The following is a 16,704-nucleotide window of genomic DNA, read 5'->3' on the forward strand; positions in this document are numbered from 1 at the left end:
CAGAGGATCGCGAAGCGAATAATAGAAGGACGCGTATGTCATAAAAGTATGTAAGGCTTAATTGAGAGACACCAGGCGTAATAGAAAGACGCGTAACGGGACGACGCGTGTGTCATAGAAGGATGGGGCGTAATAGAAGGATGCAACGCTAACAGAGAGACAAGAAACGTAATAGAAATACGCGTAATGGGAGAAAAAAGTTCTCTTTGAATCTCTCTTTTCTCGGAATGTCTTTTTCGGCGAAAAAGAGAAGACACTTTGGGACGAGGTTTATGTTTTACACGCATCCTCCAAATAATTACTTTTGTCTAGTACATTACTCCATATAGTCAAGTGTCTAGTAGAAGATGCGCGGAGGAGGACGTACAAACATACTTACTAGACCACACTATTTAGAAACCTGAGAGAATTGTCCGTTGTATCTCCTTGGCATAGATTACGGAAGAAAAGTTTGAGGAATTAGTACCCTCTCTATTAGCTATTTCTTTACCTATACTTTATATCTAAAAAAATTGCAAACGACCTGGAAATAAGGTTAAATGCAAAATAAAAAGATGGAAAATATCCGCCGTTGTTCTAAATGCAAAAACCGCAAAACCACACCATGGTAGAGCACACTAACCTCGTCCCCAGGACCTGTTAGGCTTTTTATATTTCCAAATATAAAAAGCCTAATAGGTCCTGGGGACGGGTGGGGAATACACATAAACAACGTTTAGTTTAGTTTCCCTATACTATGTAGAAGATTAGCAACAGGTATGACAGTGGTCATCACAGTAAATTGCGGATGCTAATAGATTTGCCCGCGCGTATTGTATACCATATTTTGTTAAATAGAAGAAGAATGTCACCGCCCTAAAATAAAATCCCCATTTTTAAACGAGGTTTGGTTAAAAATATAGCGCAGAGAAGTAATAGCACAAATATTTCAGGGGAGTATACACACTGTTAGAAAACTATAGTTTTACACAATTGGTCTTCCTCTCTGTGAAGACTTTAATGCGGCGCTTTAAAATCAAAATTATAAAACTTTCTTTTGTTATTGGTGGTAATATCCGCCATCGTGACAAAAGTAATAACAAAAAACTTTACATAATCTGAAAATTAAATATAGTGGTTCCACTAAATGGAATTCAATGCAATCACAGAAAGAGTGAATAGAAGGGCCGTTCTCGTATAATAGTAATCGCGATTTTTCTCTTCTGTTCTTTTGGCTTCGTGCTTTGGCTTTGATCATCGTTTTCTCCTCGCTTTCACTCAATAAAATATGGTTAGAAGAAATTTAATTAATTAATTATTTAATCGACCTAAATTAGTTCGTACTATAGTTAAGTTAGGCGATAATTTAAACAATTTTTAAAATCGCCCCTTCGCATTAAATTAGAGAAATCTTGTTTAAATTCTTTGACGAGTACTAGGTTACCGACAGGTCGAACATTTATGTAGTGACTTGATTTTCTTTCTAATTAGCGGTATAGAGATTCAATAAGTGGGAATTTTTTTCCCCATCAATTGGACGACGACAAATAGCGAACTGACACAAATATAGGAAGAATTCAAAGGAATAGAAAATCATTTTAGATGATATGTAATATACGGCGAAAAAGTCATTATTTCTCTCTAGATAAGTTGACAAAAGACTCTTTAAAGTGTTTGGAGGCAAGAAAGGGGGGGATCAATTGCCTTCCCACCAAATCTCGTTCCCAGAGCTTTTGGATATACTATTTTTGAGCTATCCACATATCAGAAAGCGAAAAGAAGCCCTCTGAGAGACGAGATTGTCATCCCGCCACCCCCGATAAACTGCGAGCATCCAGGAGTAGCGTAATATAAGGGTCCTCGGTCAATTATATTTTATTGCTACCATCATGCGATGCGGGATCAGCAAAAAAATATCAAAATGGCGACTGGAGGTGTGCTTTCCTGCTCCACTGGTAATATGTCAGCTATTTCATCAGATTTATATCCTGACTGGTTGCACAGTGAAATAAAAACTGGTGTAAGTACTATTGTTATTTTGAATTATTTCATTTCCTTGTAGAATAGTTAGGTTTTTGATAAATTTTTCTTCAAAAGAAGTCAATAATATACACAAGTTCACAGTAGTTTCAGCGCTAGATAAACCATATTGTTGAAATAAATCTTTCTTTTGTTACAACGCTCTTATTGTGAATTAAAAAGGAAGTAAAGTGTTAAAAATTAAGAAGGATTCGACCATAAAGAAAAGTGAAATATTTTTTTTCTGGAATATTTTGAAAAGAAAAATTACAATCCCTTCACATATGTTTTAAGTAGAGGCCACCGTCAAAAATATAATTGGTTAGCATCACCTGACCGACTCACTTTGAAAGGCGAATGTCGAGTCGGTGATTCGGTAAGTTATCAAGTCATGTGAGGCAATGAAGGCTTTGCGCACAAAAGCTTGTGAGCAACAAGGGTTGAAAGACCCATTCCATTTTTCATCATCAAGCACAAAGCACATCTTAGAGGACGCATTCCAGATGTTAGAGTTGAAAGGGAAGCAGGTCAAGATGTTTCAACCAGACGCAAGCGATGGGAAATTCTGTAAAGCACTCCATGCTATTGAGCCTCAAATCAACTCTGATACGGATATACCTCACTCGATAGCAAAATTAAAGGACTTTCCTCAATTGAAAAATTTTCTGGAACGTAATTTAACCGATGGATTGTATATGCTCCAGTTTCGCAAATGCGAAGATTCCACTTGCTGCAATCGCACAAACAGGGAGTTGCTGCATCCTGTTTCTGCTCCTATATTGGGTATCAACAAAAACCACTACATGCAATTTGTAGATACATATGGGAAAGTTAGAACAAGGCAAAAAGAGTGTCCCTCGCTTAACAGCAAAGAAATCAATCAGAAGACTTCTTCCAATAATAAGTATTTGAACAGTCGAATTGTAACCACCATGAAATGCGAAGTCTGAGGTAAGAATAGGTGTATCTTTTCCTTGGATGGAAAGCGACATAATAAAGATGAAAGAAGATTGGAAGATATGATATTTTCGTGTGGGATGCACTTAGAGTGTGGAAAATATTACACTGCTACACATCTTAAGTGTTCATCCTTGATTGAATTAGCGTATTATGGATCCAGATCTCTGTCAAGCCTTTTTCGTGTGCACTGTGATGCCAAAGAAATCAACCAGGTCTCTTTTTGAAAGAAAAAAGAGACGTATGCAACTGTTTATCCTGTGTGCAGTAGGTGCATTGAACTAAACTTAAAAGAGGTTTCCAGTGGCGTCAAATCAAAAGCACCAGCTAAGTATCGCAAAGTTGTTAATGTGAAAAATAACACACCAGAGATTTCAACAACAAGCAGAAACCAGACAAGCTTAATTGACTTTTTTTGTCACTCTTCCACGATCAAAAGAAAAGGATGCAATAAAGAAACAACAATCGACATCAAAGACAGCGATGGTGTTAGAAACCATGACGGGGAACAAGCACGTGGAAGAGGAAACCCCTGCAAAGAAAAAGGAGGTTGACGTAATGGGTAGCGCGCGAAATGCAGATGATGAAAGTTGTAGCATTTGCGATAGTCAGGATCCGCCCGGGCGTGGACAAATTGTGAATTGGGTTGATTGCAATATATGTAAACTTTGGGCACATTTGGTTTGCGCAGAAGTGAATGGAGAAATGTACGACAAAATAGCTAAAAGGACATGTTTAACAACTATTTATAAGATTGATATTTGTTTCTATACTCTTATTCTTACGATATGGATATTTGGTTTCGTTGTCGCAATCTCTATTTATTATTAGATAATTCTCCAATCAAAGCATTTCTCCCCTTTTCAGCGGTCCTCCGAATTACGGTTGTTACATCCAAATGTTATTTCGATAGGGGACTGCGCTGTGCTACTCAGTGCTGCTTCGCAATTATACGGCAATACAAGCAAAAACAATGGGAACGACGTTGATTGACAAAAATGGAACTTGAAACGGAGGCTAAAAATGCAGCTGGTGTACTTTTAAAACAAATAACAAAATGTCTGCGAAATATAGTATTTTTGTAATTTTTCGGGAAAAATTTCTATCAGAACGACCGACCGACTCACTTTTGTAATTAGAAATGCACTAATTAAACATATTTTTCACGATGGCCTTATGGGAATAAGGGGCGTTCAAAAAATTTTTTGTGCCCCGTTAGCGGGATATCGCCGTTAAGGGAGTGGGTCTGAAGCTTAAAAAAAATCCTCTAAATTTCAAAAATTTGTTCGTGGCCTGAAAATTCTTCAGCGTTCGTGAGCATAATTCCTCTTGTCATCAATTCCAATAACTTTTATCTACAAAACACACCCCTGAGCCTTCCAAGATTTATCCGAATGTGTGTATTTCACGGACAGTAATCCGCTAAAACAGGGTCACTCACAATCAAATCCACGTTGCTCCACACCCCTCTAGGAAAGATGTCACAAAATAAAGTATCAATGTTATTACCAACATTTGCAGAATTTCCCAGCATCTGACTTACCACATGGTACTACTAGATTTATTCCTGAAATATGGTTTGAGTTTTTTGAGACCAAAATTTTGGGTTCTCAAAATACAGAAGTTTGTATCATTATGATAATTTATACAAATTATGCTGTTATTTGGATTTTTAGGACCTTAAATTTTATAACATTGATAAAATATGAGATCAAATTCAAATGTAGGTACTATTAATACAGTTGTTGTTGTCATGTACTCAACAAAACAGATTTTTTCACAGATTTTTTAACTCAAATTTTAAACTTTTCTTCTTAATTATTCATTTTTGACTGGCAACTGCAAATAACTTTTAGAGTCTGTTTCCAAACTCCCAACCACCCCTCCATAAAGCTTCATAAGGACTCTGTGTAAAATGATAAAAGCAAAGGTCACTAGTCCTTTAGATCCTGATGCGTAGCTTCATTTTGTAGACTACCATCATGGCTGTTGAATACGATGGTGGTGTTGTTATCGGCGCTGATTCAAGAACAACTAGAGGGTGAGTTTGTAGTTTGCGCGAAGTTTGAAATTATTAATTTTACCTCAACACATTGTAGTTTTTATTTTTGCTCTGAGGAACATAATCATAAAAACTGAGCAGGTATAAAACTGTGAAACAGAGAACTAGACCTGCCAGCTTAATTTTAATTTCCTAGTTTTTATAAGTTCAGGTACATTTTTAAACCAAATCATACAAAACGAAATAAATAATGCCAGACAATCACGTGGCAAAAAAAAAAAATCAAAATAGTATTGAATATACAAAAAAAGGAAATGATGTCTGTTATGTGATTTCTTTAGTGGTTAACAAATTTGTTTCATTTTTTTTATAAACTCATATTTTAAAAGGAGTAAAAGTTTGAAGTTTTTCCCTGAAATAGAGGTGATGAACTAGTGTGAAAAGGAGGATTTCTTGTCTCAGAATTTAAATGTTTGATGTTACTTATTATTTGAACATATACTTTTGAGACTGTACACAATTTCAGTATATAATAAAAAAGGTGAGAATTGAGTTCTTATATTTCAAGGTTCTCATTTTGTAAATATGTGCTTATGTGATCAATCACGCCAGTTGACGATGTTACGCGATTGCGGAGCGTACCTAGTTTGCTCCGGGTACGTGATTCAAAGATGTTACACACTTAATCTTTGCTGTGCGTTCATTTTGCGGTAGAAAATGGGAGACGTTTTGAATTGTGAACACAATGATTGAGCGTCATTGTATAGCGACTCTCTCAATCTTAACTTCCTTTTCTACTTGTCCGAAATAGTATGCTATACTGTCATTTTCATATAGATTTATTGTTTGTTTTTCAGGTCATCACGAGTAAATAGGCAAAAACATGCTTGGTTTTAAAATTAAAAAAAATCTTAATCCACATGGCCCAAATAAAACTTCAAAATTCATTCAGAAACGTCAGCTACATTTTAACAAAATTTAGACAGACAACAGCAAGTGGGTTTCATTTTTAAAATTGTTTGAATAACACTTGTAGCATAAAGAAAAAAATACATGATTTTTTAAAAATAAAATAAAATCGCTTTTAGATAAACACGTTGGCTTCAGCACAGTAGCACTCTCCCTTGTAGATCTCCTGTAGTTTTGTAAAAGAGATTTGAAATGTAATAGATGGTATACCAAAAAAACAACACTACGAAAAAGTGACAAGTCACACCTTTCAATCATACTGATAATGATGGTGATACTTTCACACTTCTGAGGCAATGAATATTCAGAAGGTTGTCCTTTTAAATTTTATTATTCGCAAAAACGTGACTGAGAATACCATAGAAATAGAACTTTCTAAGTAATTTAACATTTTTCTGTGACTTGCAGAAACAGAACAGGATAGCATACATTTTTAGAACTGAAAGTGTTTTTTTTTTCAGGTGGTCACTTCTTTTCGAAAAAGAAGGAAATATAATTTATTTTTAAAAGTGATACTTAAGAGGATTATTCAATTTGAGGTGTGAAAGACCAAAAAGTATTTAGTATAAAAGGCTTATAAAAAAAATCGATTTTTTGATACAATAACGGTATACCGTCACCTTAATAATTCTGAGATCTAAAAGTGTCCAACCAAGAAAAGACTGTAAACTAAACATTGCTAGCATCACAGCATGTGGATTTATCGAGATACAGAGCCCACCACACATCGATAAAACAACAATGTTTTTTTTAAATATGACTATTTTTCATTAGGAAGTAATCTGTCAACAGAGTTACGCGGGCGTAGGAACGCGACGGCGTACCTCAAATGAAAAGCCTGATATTTCAAAAGAACTAAATTTCTTAATTTTCACTCAAAAAAGTGAAACTTTTCCTTTTCCTTCACACTCTGTTGCAGGAGACTAAAAACATTGATTACATTGAAAAAAATATAATTTTCAAAATATTTAATTTTTTAGAATTTTGCAAATGGAATTAATTTTCCTGAAAAAAAAACTTGAAATATGAATTTGTGAAATAAATTAATCCCCTTAAAGTAAAAAACATGATTCAATCTATATACTATGGAAATCTATTTAAGTGTCATTTTTGTTTTTCTTAATGTTTGTATTTGTTTTGATTAGGTCATACATTGCAAATCGAGTTACTGATAAATTGACATTCATTACAGACAGGATATTTTGCTGTCGCTCTGGTAGTGCGGCTGACACACAAGCTATCGCTGATGGTGTTAGATATGAATTAGATTTGCTAAGGTACATGTATAGTTAGATATTTTTGTAAATCTTTCACTAGTAATTGTCAAAGATCTTATCATCAGGCAGTGTCTAATGTTTTTTGTATGCTGCAACAAGTCGTATTCTTGAAAATGTTGTAATCCTGATAAACCTGATATAATCAAGGGATATTTTAAATTTTATTAAAAAAAATCATCAATTAAAGGGACTGTCTTAAAATGTTTGTACGTTTTATACCTATTATTATACAAATGCTACAAACTATTTCGTTTTGTTAAACAAAAGCCATAGAAAGTGCTTGATGGTTTGTTTAAACAAAATATGGCTGATTTAAACTTTAAACGCTCGTGTTTTGATGCTTGTAGAACAAAATGAGTATTTTAGAATAAAATAAACATTTCCATTGAAATAGTGTTTAGAAAAGGTATTATATTGATTCAAACATTTCACAATTTGGTTTGCATTATATATATTTTTACCTATTTTATGTTAGTGCGGAAACACAGAAACGACCTTTAGTCAAAGTTGCTGCTAATATTTTTCGCAATACTTGCTATGAGAAACGAGATTCTGCAAGTGCTGGTATTATTGTAGCTGGATGGGATGAAAGACATGGCGGCCAGGTATACTACAGGCCTATCAATAAGGGAAGAGCAATTGCTCTTGCTCACACAATGGCTCGCCTAATTCTGAGAAATGAGAAACTAGCTGAACCATTAATTACTCCCCAATTCCAAAAAAGGTTTTCTTACTGAGCAATATCAATTCATCTCACATGGAAATCAATGTTCTCTTTCTTATTATTTACAGTAAAAAAGAACCAAAATATATAAAAAAGATAAAATAAAATAGATAAAGAAGACTTTGTGATAAAATAGGTTTATAAACCTATTCTATTTATTCAGATTGCTCACCCAGTTTAAATTATTGTAACCTTAGGGAAACGATTTATTGCTCTGGTGTTATTTTCTTATTGATAGGCCTGCACTATCACATATTTGTTTTAAAGAAACAAGAATAGAAGTTGACTGGCTGCATGAAAAAACATTTTGTTTATTTAACTATTATTATATAACTTAGAAAGATTTGTTTAGGTTTATTGCGTACCTATTGGCGGTATGTGTGTACGTCAGCCATTTACAATTGGAGGTATGTACTGATATTACATTGTATCTTGTTGAAACTATGAACATTTTTGACTTTATCATTATTTTCCACAGGTTCTGGAAGTGCTTATATTTATGGTTTTTGCGACTCTAAATTCAAACGTGGAATGACTAAAGAAGAGTGCATGGAATTTGTGTCATCAGGTATGCCTATGTTAATAATAACATACTTTGTATTACTTCTTTCTATAAGATTAAAAGCCTGCTTTGAAAGAAAGTAAATGAACTGAGTACACACTTCGTTTATAAGAACCAGTAAAATCTGACCCAAGGTTCTATTCTTTTGACGAATTTTTAGTCTTTTAGATTTATTCTTATTTTGTTTTTTATTTAACCTCATTTTGTTTTTATTTATGATTTTTTTTCTTAAAGTTCAGAGTTTATTTGAAAAATTTGGTGTTTTTGTTGCTAATGCAGCTTCACATTGTGTTGATGAATAACCACTCCATTTTGTAGTTATTGTAAAGTGAAAAAAGATACAATTATTGCAACCAAATCAATTATCGGTAGCTTGAGAAAGGATTGTGAAAAGATTTGTATTCTGGATTGTTCTTATTTTACAGATAAATCAGAATTGGGTTTTTTATAGTTTGAAACCAATGATTTAAGCCCTCGGCTGTTCTTATATTTTTCTAATAATTTGACAAAATCTGAGGCTCATGTTTTTATAAAAAATTTCATATGCAAAAAAATGTATATCTCATTTTCTGTGTGCCCACCACTTAAAGGTTATTTTATGATCGTCTTACTTATCCATCCATGTAATGGGTCAATCTACAGCTAAATATATATATATATATGAAACTTTTTTTCTGGTAAACAAAAAAATTCTTCAGTTACGATATTATACCTGATTTCTTTTATATTGCAGCTGTATCACTAGCCATTTTCCGAGATGGTTCATCAGGAGGTTGTATTCGTTTAGCTGCTATAGATAAAGATGGAGTTGACCGAAAAGTTTTACTGGGAAATGAACTTCCAACATTTTTTCAAGGATAAAATAAATATTTTGTTGATATAGTAAATGTCATTTTGATATTTTCTGTAAAAATTGAGGAACAAAACATAGAATTTTGTTGTTGTTGTTGTTGACAAATATCTTATGATGTAGAACGTAACAGTTTGTTGGAAATCTATGTGTGATGCACATTAATTATTCGAAGAAATGTAAAAAAAAAGATTGTTTTTTCTTTACCTTTATACTATCAATCCAAATCTATAATCTGTATTGTTTTGCTTTTCTACTGAAAAATTAAGTTGTAAGTGAAGTAGAAATCTAGTGCTAGCAACTAGCTATTTTTATGGCGTACTGTCTCACTGGATCAATCTTATATTTGACTTTTAGGCTAGTTTCCACTTAAATGAAAATGATTGAATCGATCAACATCAATCGAAAAAAAGTAGAAAGCAATCCTGGAAACTTACCTTTAAATTGTTTGTTTTTAATTGTTTGTTTTTTCTTGTTTGGTTACAAGATACTTGTATATTTGATATTTATTATGATTTTATGAGATACATGTAATTATCACACAGAATAATGTTATTGTGGTAATGAAAGAGCTGGATCGATGAATTTTTCAAATGCTGCCCTTAATTAAAGATAGATCTTCTTTGAATCTGATAACAGGTAAGATAATTTTTTTGTGATCATTGGTCAGTTTTTTGGATTAATTCAAAGCATACCCCCTGTATAAAAAAACATGTTATTTTTATATTCAGGAGCTTGGAAAGTTGTCTAGATCTTTTAAAATTTAAAAAATCTTTATTGACTCTGAAAAATTAGATGGTGAGTAACCATTGCCATTATCAATAATATGTAAGGCAAAGACAATTTGATTAGTTGTTCTAGGGGCCTAACCAATTTTATTTTCCGAAAAACCATAAAATAGTAATACCTGTTTGTTTCAAGTGTCTTCTCACTTGAACTAATATCATTATTAGCAACCTTTTAACTTGCCATAAGCTAATTTAATTTGAACATTTGTGCCCCAAGTTTAATCAAAAGACTGTGCATACACCTTTTTCGTATACAGGTTGAAATTTACGGCTGTAAACATTGCTGTATCTTTAGCGTTATGTTTGTTCCCCATGCCAAAACAGTTCAGAGTGTTGCTACTTCATTTAATCACGCACTTCCGTAAGTTCTATTGTTTGGAGATCGCAAAGTTCCATGTGCTTACCCCTAATTTTCGTTTTAAGTATTTTTATATTGCTGACTGATAAACCCAAAAAAATTATCTTCGCTGCTGGTAGAACAAGTAATTAAAATGCCTTTACCTAACTACAAATTTTAATTTTATTCAAATATGTTCCAAATTTAAAACTGAAAGTTGCATCCAACATGCCTCGATGGAACTATTGCATACGCACTTCATTTATATCTTATGCGTGATGTCATGCATAATTAGTGGAACTTCTAAGTTTAAAATCTCTGAGCTGATAAGCTGATAAGAATTTTAATTTCTAGACAACTTTTCAAGCTGTTTTATAGGAAATCACCTTGTTTTTGTGCAGGAGGTAAGTTTTAAATATGCTGACATTACAGTTCTAGAGACACTAGATCGAGTCCTGCTTACTGCTAGGGAGTATGGTTACAGTCCACAAAGATGCACTGTTTCAATTTTATAGTCTTGTTGATTTAGATTCAAGCAATAATTTTTATACAACATTGGGCTTAATTAAGAAACTCATTCAAAGGTGTGAATTTTTTTTAACTATAAGTGTATATATAGTACTGTTAATGTGTGTAATAACAGTCCAAGTTAAAATAAATTGCCTTTCTGAAATACTGCTGCATACTATCTTATACATGCTCTCTTCATTCATGCCTCTCTTGTGTGTCGATTTATAATACCATAAATAACCGATTAAATGCATTAAGTTGAATTTTTTACCCTAGGTATATATTAGGAAGGGGTGATTATTAGGAAGGTACGATTATTTGGAAGGGACGACTATTAGGAAGGTACGATTATTTGGAAGGTACAATTATTTGGAAGGGACGATTATTTGGAAGGTACAATTATTTGGAAGGGACGATTATTTGGAAGGGACGATTATTTGGAAGGGACGATTATTTGGAATATGTTAAACCATTACATATGTAGAAAAACATTTTGCTAGTAAATAACTGGGCTTTTTATTCAAAACTTAGCATGGGTGATTATTGGGATGTGGGTGTGTTTAATTGATTTTTATGATCTATAATTTAAAGAATTCATTATCAGAAGAGCTTGCATGTTTTTAGTGAAAAAGATGTTGTCTTATTGTGCTATCACATGTCACCTCGATTCTATCAATCAAATCTCAATTTAGATTTGGAAAGGTATGATTTGGTGCGATCTGTCTAATAAAAAAAAAACAATTTATTTTTCGTATGTTCTGCTGTTTATAAAGTAATCTATATAAATATTATCACAGGTTTAATGAAAATCTAATAATTTTTGATTTTGGAGGAAGGAATCAAGTTAGCCACATGTTAAAATTTTGTACACTGATTTCCCTTATAACATAAGTAATGGTGTAAGTTCTAATCATTAGAAGGATTCAATAAGAATTTAAGTGGTAGTTTCAAGTTATAGCCAATTCTTGGTTTTAAGAGGTATGGGACCGAAAGACTTGGTAAGCTGCTATATACGTTGTTGTTGTTGTCTCTATAATAATAGCCGTCGTCTGTCTGTCTCTGCGCGGACCCCCCGCTGAGTTAGAAAATGATGTTACGGAAACACGAATATCAAATGCGATATATTTTTATCGACTTTGTTGCGACGGACAAATATAAAGGACGGGCGAACCCGTGGATTTTTCCACGGGCAACGACTAGTTTTTATTATAAAGCTCTTGAAACAATTCGTGATTTTAAGATCTGTCATATCGAAACGTTCCTACAGACCTCGTTTTATCTCCTTTATTTGAAACATTGGATGTTTTTGTTTGATTAAATGAACCAGCCAGTCAAACATAAAGTGTTGTAGCATTTTAAGTTTTGCTTTTGTTGTAGAGTTCTTTATTACGATGGTTTTCATGATCCACTATCATGGAATGTTGACAAGGATACCAGGTTTGTTCGTCGATTTTAGTTACATATGTAGATATAAAATTAGAATTGGTCAGTTGATTAATTTGGGTCAAGTTTTCTTCTTGTTACTACCATAAATTACGGATTGAATGCGACCTTTGGGGGTTGGCGCTTAATTGGACTGGCCGGTTCTTCAGGCACTGGGAGTTTATTGAAAATATTTAGCCTAATGGCGGGCGTTTATTCAAACTTGGCGGGCGCTTAATCAATCATTTACAGTATCCTTCACAATGCTGTGCTAAAATTTTAGGAGCGATAACTCGTCGTTAAAAACGCCTTACGAAGCTGTAACAAAAATTGTCAAAGATTTTAAACTAGATGACGCTACAGTAGTGATTGATGACTTGGTCTTGTTTGGCAGAAGTGTTGGCGTTATTGACCACAATGGAGTATGGGAGGGAATGTTCCACCTACTACATCATTTATCGGAAGGTGTGTACTGAATATCACTGACGTCTTTATGTTTTTGTATCATCTTGCTACGATGTATTAGTTTCCATATGAGATTTGTTATTTAGACGCTGGAAGTCCTTTCAAAATTTTTATTTTTTTTTTCAAGAAGCTAAACGATTTACAAATTTTGCTAATTTTTAATTTTGAATAACAAGAATTTCTAAGTTGAAGACTTAAGGAGCAGTTAATTTCTTTATTTAGAACATGTATTTTACAGTATATCCATTCTAAAACTAAATATATTATATACAAAGTTTCTGTTTTTCCATGGGTCCTGTGTAATTTTTGACAGAAAAGAAATCTCAATGAAGAAAAATAAATAAATAAAATATGAAGTGATAAAATAATAAAGTCAGAGTAAAGTTCAGAATATACATACTAGAAAAGTGGATGGTTATCTAAAAATTCTTTATATAAGTTTAAAAATTCGTTATCAGATTCCGCGGTAAGTTGTTAAATTCTAGTGCACCGTTAAAGTAAAATCCTCTTTATACGTTTCAAGTTTTATACTTGGAAGTCGTGTGATATGTTTTTTGTTTCTTGCGTTATTGTCCATGATTTCGAAGTAGTTTGTTCAGCTTTCGCATGTTTTTGTGTTCAAACAGTTAAATCCCTGTGAGCAGCTACGCTTTTTGGCCAAGTCTCCAATTGTTACAAAATGCAGTCCTTTTGGCACACGACAACCTTAGGTCGATTTTCCATATTGTGAATCTGCGCTGGAACGTTTTTAAAAGGATTCAAGTGAGGATCGAACAGTATACAAACAGAGAAATCGACCTAGTTTTGTATATTGTTACAGCTGCATTGACTGCTTTGGGGGTATATGTAAACGTTGGAGTCCATCTTCAACGTTTATATATATTTTAATTCTATCTCTATTCTGTATTTTAACACGCTTTCAACGGAACTTTTTTTTGAAACTTGTTTATTCGTATTTAGATTACCGTCTTTTTTATTTTGTAAACCCTGTGGTGACAAATGAATATCACGTGCAATCATTGAAGCATGTTTCGTCGTATCAGTTGAACATCTCATGTTGTCATCACTCGTCATCATATCAATGTGAATCCGTTTTGAAGAAAAAGTCGGGAAAAGTATCAAGAGAGGTATACTTTTATCATTCTCGTTATCTAGAAAAATATAAGCCGGCTAACATCCGGTCTCAATGCATAGAGAAAAGATGCAAAAACCCGCTCCACCCTTGCTGTCTCATCATGTTCAGCGATTTAACAGCGGTACACTAATGAGGTTTTTATTCGGTTGAAACAACTCTATTTTTTCGTTCCTCTTTAGATTTGCCAATAAAAATTATTTGCAAAAATGTTTCTACCATTTTTAAGATTTTTTTTTATTTAAATTTTGATTGATTAAAATTAAAAATTTACCGTTAATCAAACATTCAAATAAAAGCATTAAGGTAGAATCCGAAAAAATTCTGTCGATAGATGTAAAGTTACGTTTCCGTCAACTTTGAAAGGAGTTAAGAAGTTTTTTTTTTTTAACTTGCAATGCAGATTAGTTTTTGCGTCATGAACTTTCTATGTGACTCTTGTCTCTTTTAGATTTTCACTGCTTCTCTGCAAGAACTTGATTTTATTGTATCAAAACAAACCAACGTTGTTACCGACACGAATTCTGCTCAAAGTGATAACAACGTATGCCCGTTATTAACGCTAATCTAATTAATTGAATTGATAACTGCATAAATTGTTAAAGTACAGGACTTTCATAATGGCTCACAAATCATTGCCTGCTAAACATCCTATTTTTTTAATACAGAATGTGATAGAAACCCAAATCACATGATATTTTTCATTTTACGTTTGTCTCATGTTTGACTTTCATATACCTTTATGAGTGAGGCTAAACACAGTACATTCTCTTCACGCTTACAAGACTGAATAATATGCGTTTCAGGACATATCTGTGGCAAATTTGTACTGTAAATTTTTTTTTGTGAATTTCTACGATCTGGCTGTGTTTGTTGTTGTTCCTCTACAAGTAAAATGTTAGATTGATTAACCCTCATTACTATTGATATTTTCTGACTGCAGGTCGATCCTACCTCCAATTTGACATTTAATCTGCGTTTGACTGAATCTGAAAAGCAAGCCAGAGCGAACACTGTACTACCATATCTGCTGACTGAAACTGACAAAGCTTCGCAGTTAAAAAAATCAACTGCTATGGGTGGTCACGTGATTTATACACCTGATGAAAGTGATGATTTCGATGACGAGGATCCGGACGATGATTTGGATATTTAACCGACCGGTAAAAATAATTTTGTTATTCATTTTCCATAAATAAATTTGTTATTGTACTTTTCTTGATTATCTTGTTTCAACCACCCATCTGCGAGTAAAGCTTAGTTTGTAATGAATTAATATGACTCTTCTTCAATTTCTTTCTTGAAAAAATGTAAAAACTCGTGTTTAAAGATTTTCTTGTCTTATGAATTTCATTAGTGTTGATCAGTCTTCCATACCTGTTTTTAGAACGCTCGACATCAGATGGAAGAAAAAAATCATCGTTGCTCACGTGATTAAAAGTGTTAGAAACCAGTCTCCCTCTAAAACGACGAACAAATATGTCGTTTTACACCAAGAAATATTTATGAATGCATTTATGCATTAAGAATTTAATTTTTTTAACATCGCATGTTTATAAAATCAAGAAAAATGATGAAAAATATCTGATTTAGAAAAGATAGGCATCTTTTTTCGTTAGTTCTATCGTGGGAAAAGGTGAAGACATTTATTTCCGTGAGTGAAAGATTTTCGCCAAAGAATGGTTTTCTTTGACCATATTTTTTTTCTGACAAATAATTTTTCGAAACAAAAGTGTGCTAACATCACCTTCTGAAACCTAAGAAGAAAAGGTGAGTACAAAAATAGTATACACAAGCATTTGACGTTATGACAGTAAAGACCCTGACACCGTGGGTGCTTAGAATAAACACCCACGGCAGTCCGCTATTTTTTTTAAACCATGAATTTTCATGAGAGTTTAAATTTTGACTCTCAAAAGTTGCATTATTCAGATTTACGCCCACCAACATTTTGTTTGGAAAAAGTATTACGGTATTCCAACTGCTTCCCCAGCGCGTTAATTAATTAATTTGTATCTTTCTGACGTCCTGGCGGCGATGTTCATCATATATCGCCGTCCGAATGTCGGATGTCTAGAAATATACTGCCGACGTCCTGGCGGCGATGTTTATCATATAACGCCGTCCGAATGTCGGATGTCTAGAAATATACTTCCCTGGGGACGAGAGGTTGGCGATACTCAAAACCTCATTCAATTTTTCCCATTTTAAATTTCCTCGTAACACCAAGTGTACGGGAAAATAGTCGCCAAGCGGCTTTTGCGCGAAAATTAAGAGACGTGGTGGTCGAAAAGTTCATGGGAACATTGGAAATTTTCGCAAAATTAGTAAAACTTGTTGAATTTTCGAACCAATAGACCTTTCCCGAATTTCCTAATTATGCCAAACTCAAATTAAAGAGGTCGATACTAAAAATGATTCTCATCCCTAAGTTCCTTAGCAAAAGGTAGAACAAATTACCTAATTTCGTAAATATTTCTATTCGTTAAGTGTCTCCATTCCGAGCTGAAAGTTACGGTCAAACCCTTTATATAAACGAGCTTTCCAAGAATAGCCTCGTTTTCAAAATAATTATTTTCTTCAAATCTAAGTAAAATCCAACCAGAATATTATATTGCTCTAAAAACTTCATTTTTGTCATGATAATTTAATGCTCTATCTGAATATTACGGAAGCCGATAGGAGGTGCAGAAAGTCTTTCCTGAAATAAG

General features: G+C 33.4%; 2 protein-coding genes across 2 annotated transcripts; both read left to right on the forward strand.

The window, feature by feature from the left end:
- Positions 1-1,851: 1,851 nt before the first annotated feature.
- LOC130641465 (proteasome subunit beta type-6-like) lies at positions 1,852-9,422 on the forward strand. The gene is made up of 7 exons (XM_057448276.1): positions 1,852-1,999; positions 4,929-4,996; positions 7,072-7,203; positions 7,679-7,808; positions 8,280-8,334; positions 8,406-8,495; positions 9,223-9,422. The coding sequence occupies exons 1-7, from the start codon at positions 1,874-1,876 to the stop codon at positions 9,348-9,350; spliced, it is 729 nt and encodes a 242-aa protein (XP_057304259.1). The 5' UTR covers positions 1,852-1,873; the 3' UTR covers positions 9,351-9,422.
- Positions 9,423-9,575: 153 nt separating this feature from the next.
- Positions 9,576-15,590, forward strand: LOC130641464 (elongator complex protein 5-like). The gene is made up of 9 exons (XM_057448275.1): positions 9,576-9,978; positions 10,994-11,048; positions 11,599-11,676; positions 12,352-12,411; positions 12,680-12,861; positions 13,822-13,988; positions 14,445-14,537; positions 14,937-15,156; positions 15,381-15,590. Exons 1-8 carry the CDS (start codon positions 9,933-9,935, stop codon positions 15,147-15,149), a joined length of 894 nt encoding a protein of 297 aa, XP_057304258.1. The 5' UTR covers positions 9,576-9,932; the 3' UTR covers positions 15,150-15,156; positions 15,381-15,590.
- The last annotated feature ends 1,114 nt before the right edge of the window (positions 15,591-16,704 follow it).

The sequence above is a fragment of the Hydractinia symbiolongicarpus genome, chromosome 4, assembly GCF_029227915.1.
Source record: "Hydractinia symbiolongicarpus strain clone_291-10 chromosome 4, HSymV2.1, whole genome shotgun sequence".
Lineage (NCBI taxonomy): Eukaryota > Metazoa > Cnidaria > Hydrozoa > Anthoathecata > Hydractiniidae > Hydractinia > Hydractinia symbiolongicarpus.

Bases quoted from the DNA above. Each gene is read 5' to 3' on its own strand.
- LOC130641464 (XM_057448275.1), top strand. From the start codon at position 9,933: ATGCTGCCCTTAATTAAAGATAGATCTTCTTTGAATCTGATAACAG. The intron at 12,412-12,679 runs GTTTGTTCGTCG...CTAAAATTTTAG, and splicing joins AATGTTGACAAGGATACCAG to GAGCGATAACTCGTCGTTAA. The intron at 14,538-14,936 runs GTATGCCCGTTA...TTCTGACTGCAG, and splicing joins CTGCTCAAAGTGATAACAAC to GTCGATCCTACCTCCAATTT.
- LOC130641465 (XM_057448276.1), top strand. From the start codon at position 1,874: ATGCGGGATCAGCAAAAAAATATCAAAATGGCGACTGGAGGTGTGCTT. The intron at 2,000-4,928 runs GTAAGTACTATT...TTCATTTTGTAG, and splicing joins ACAGTGAAATAAAAACTGGT to ACTACCATCATGGCTGTTGA. The intron at 7,809-8,279 runs GTATACTACAGG...AGATTTGTTTAG, and splicing joins ATGAAAGACATGGCGGCCAG to GTTTATTGCGTACCTATTGG.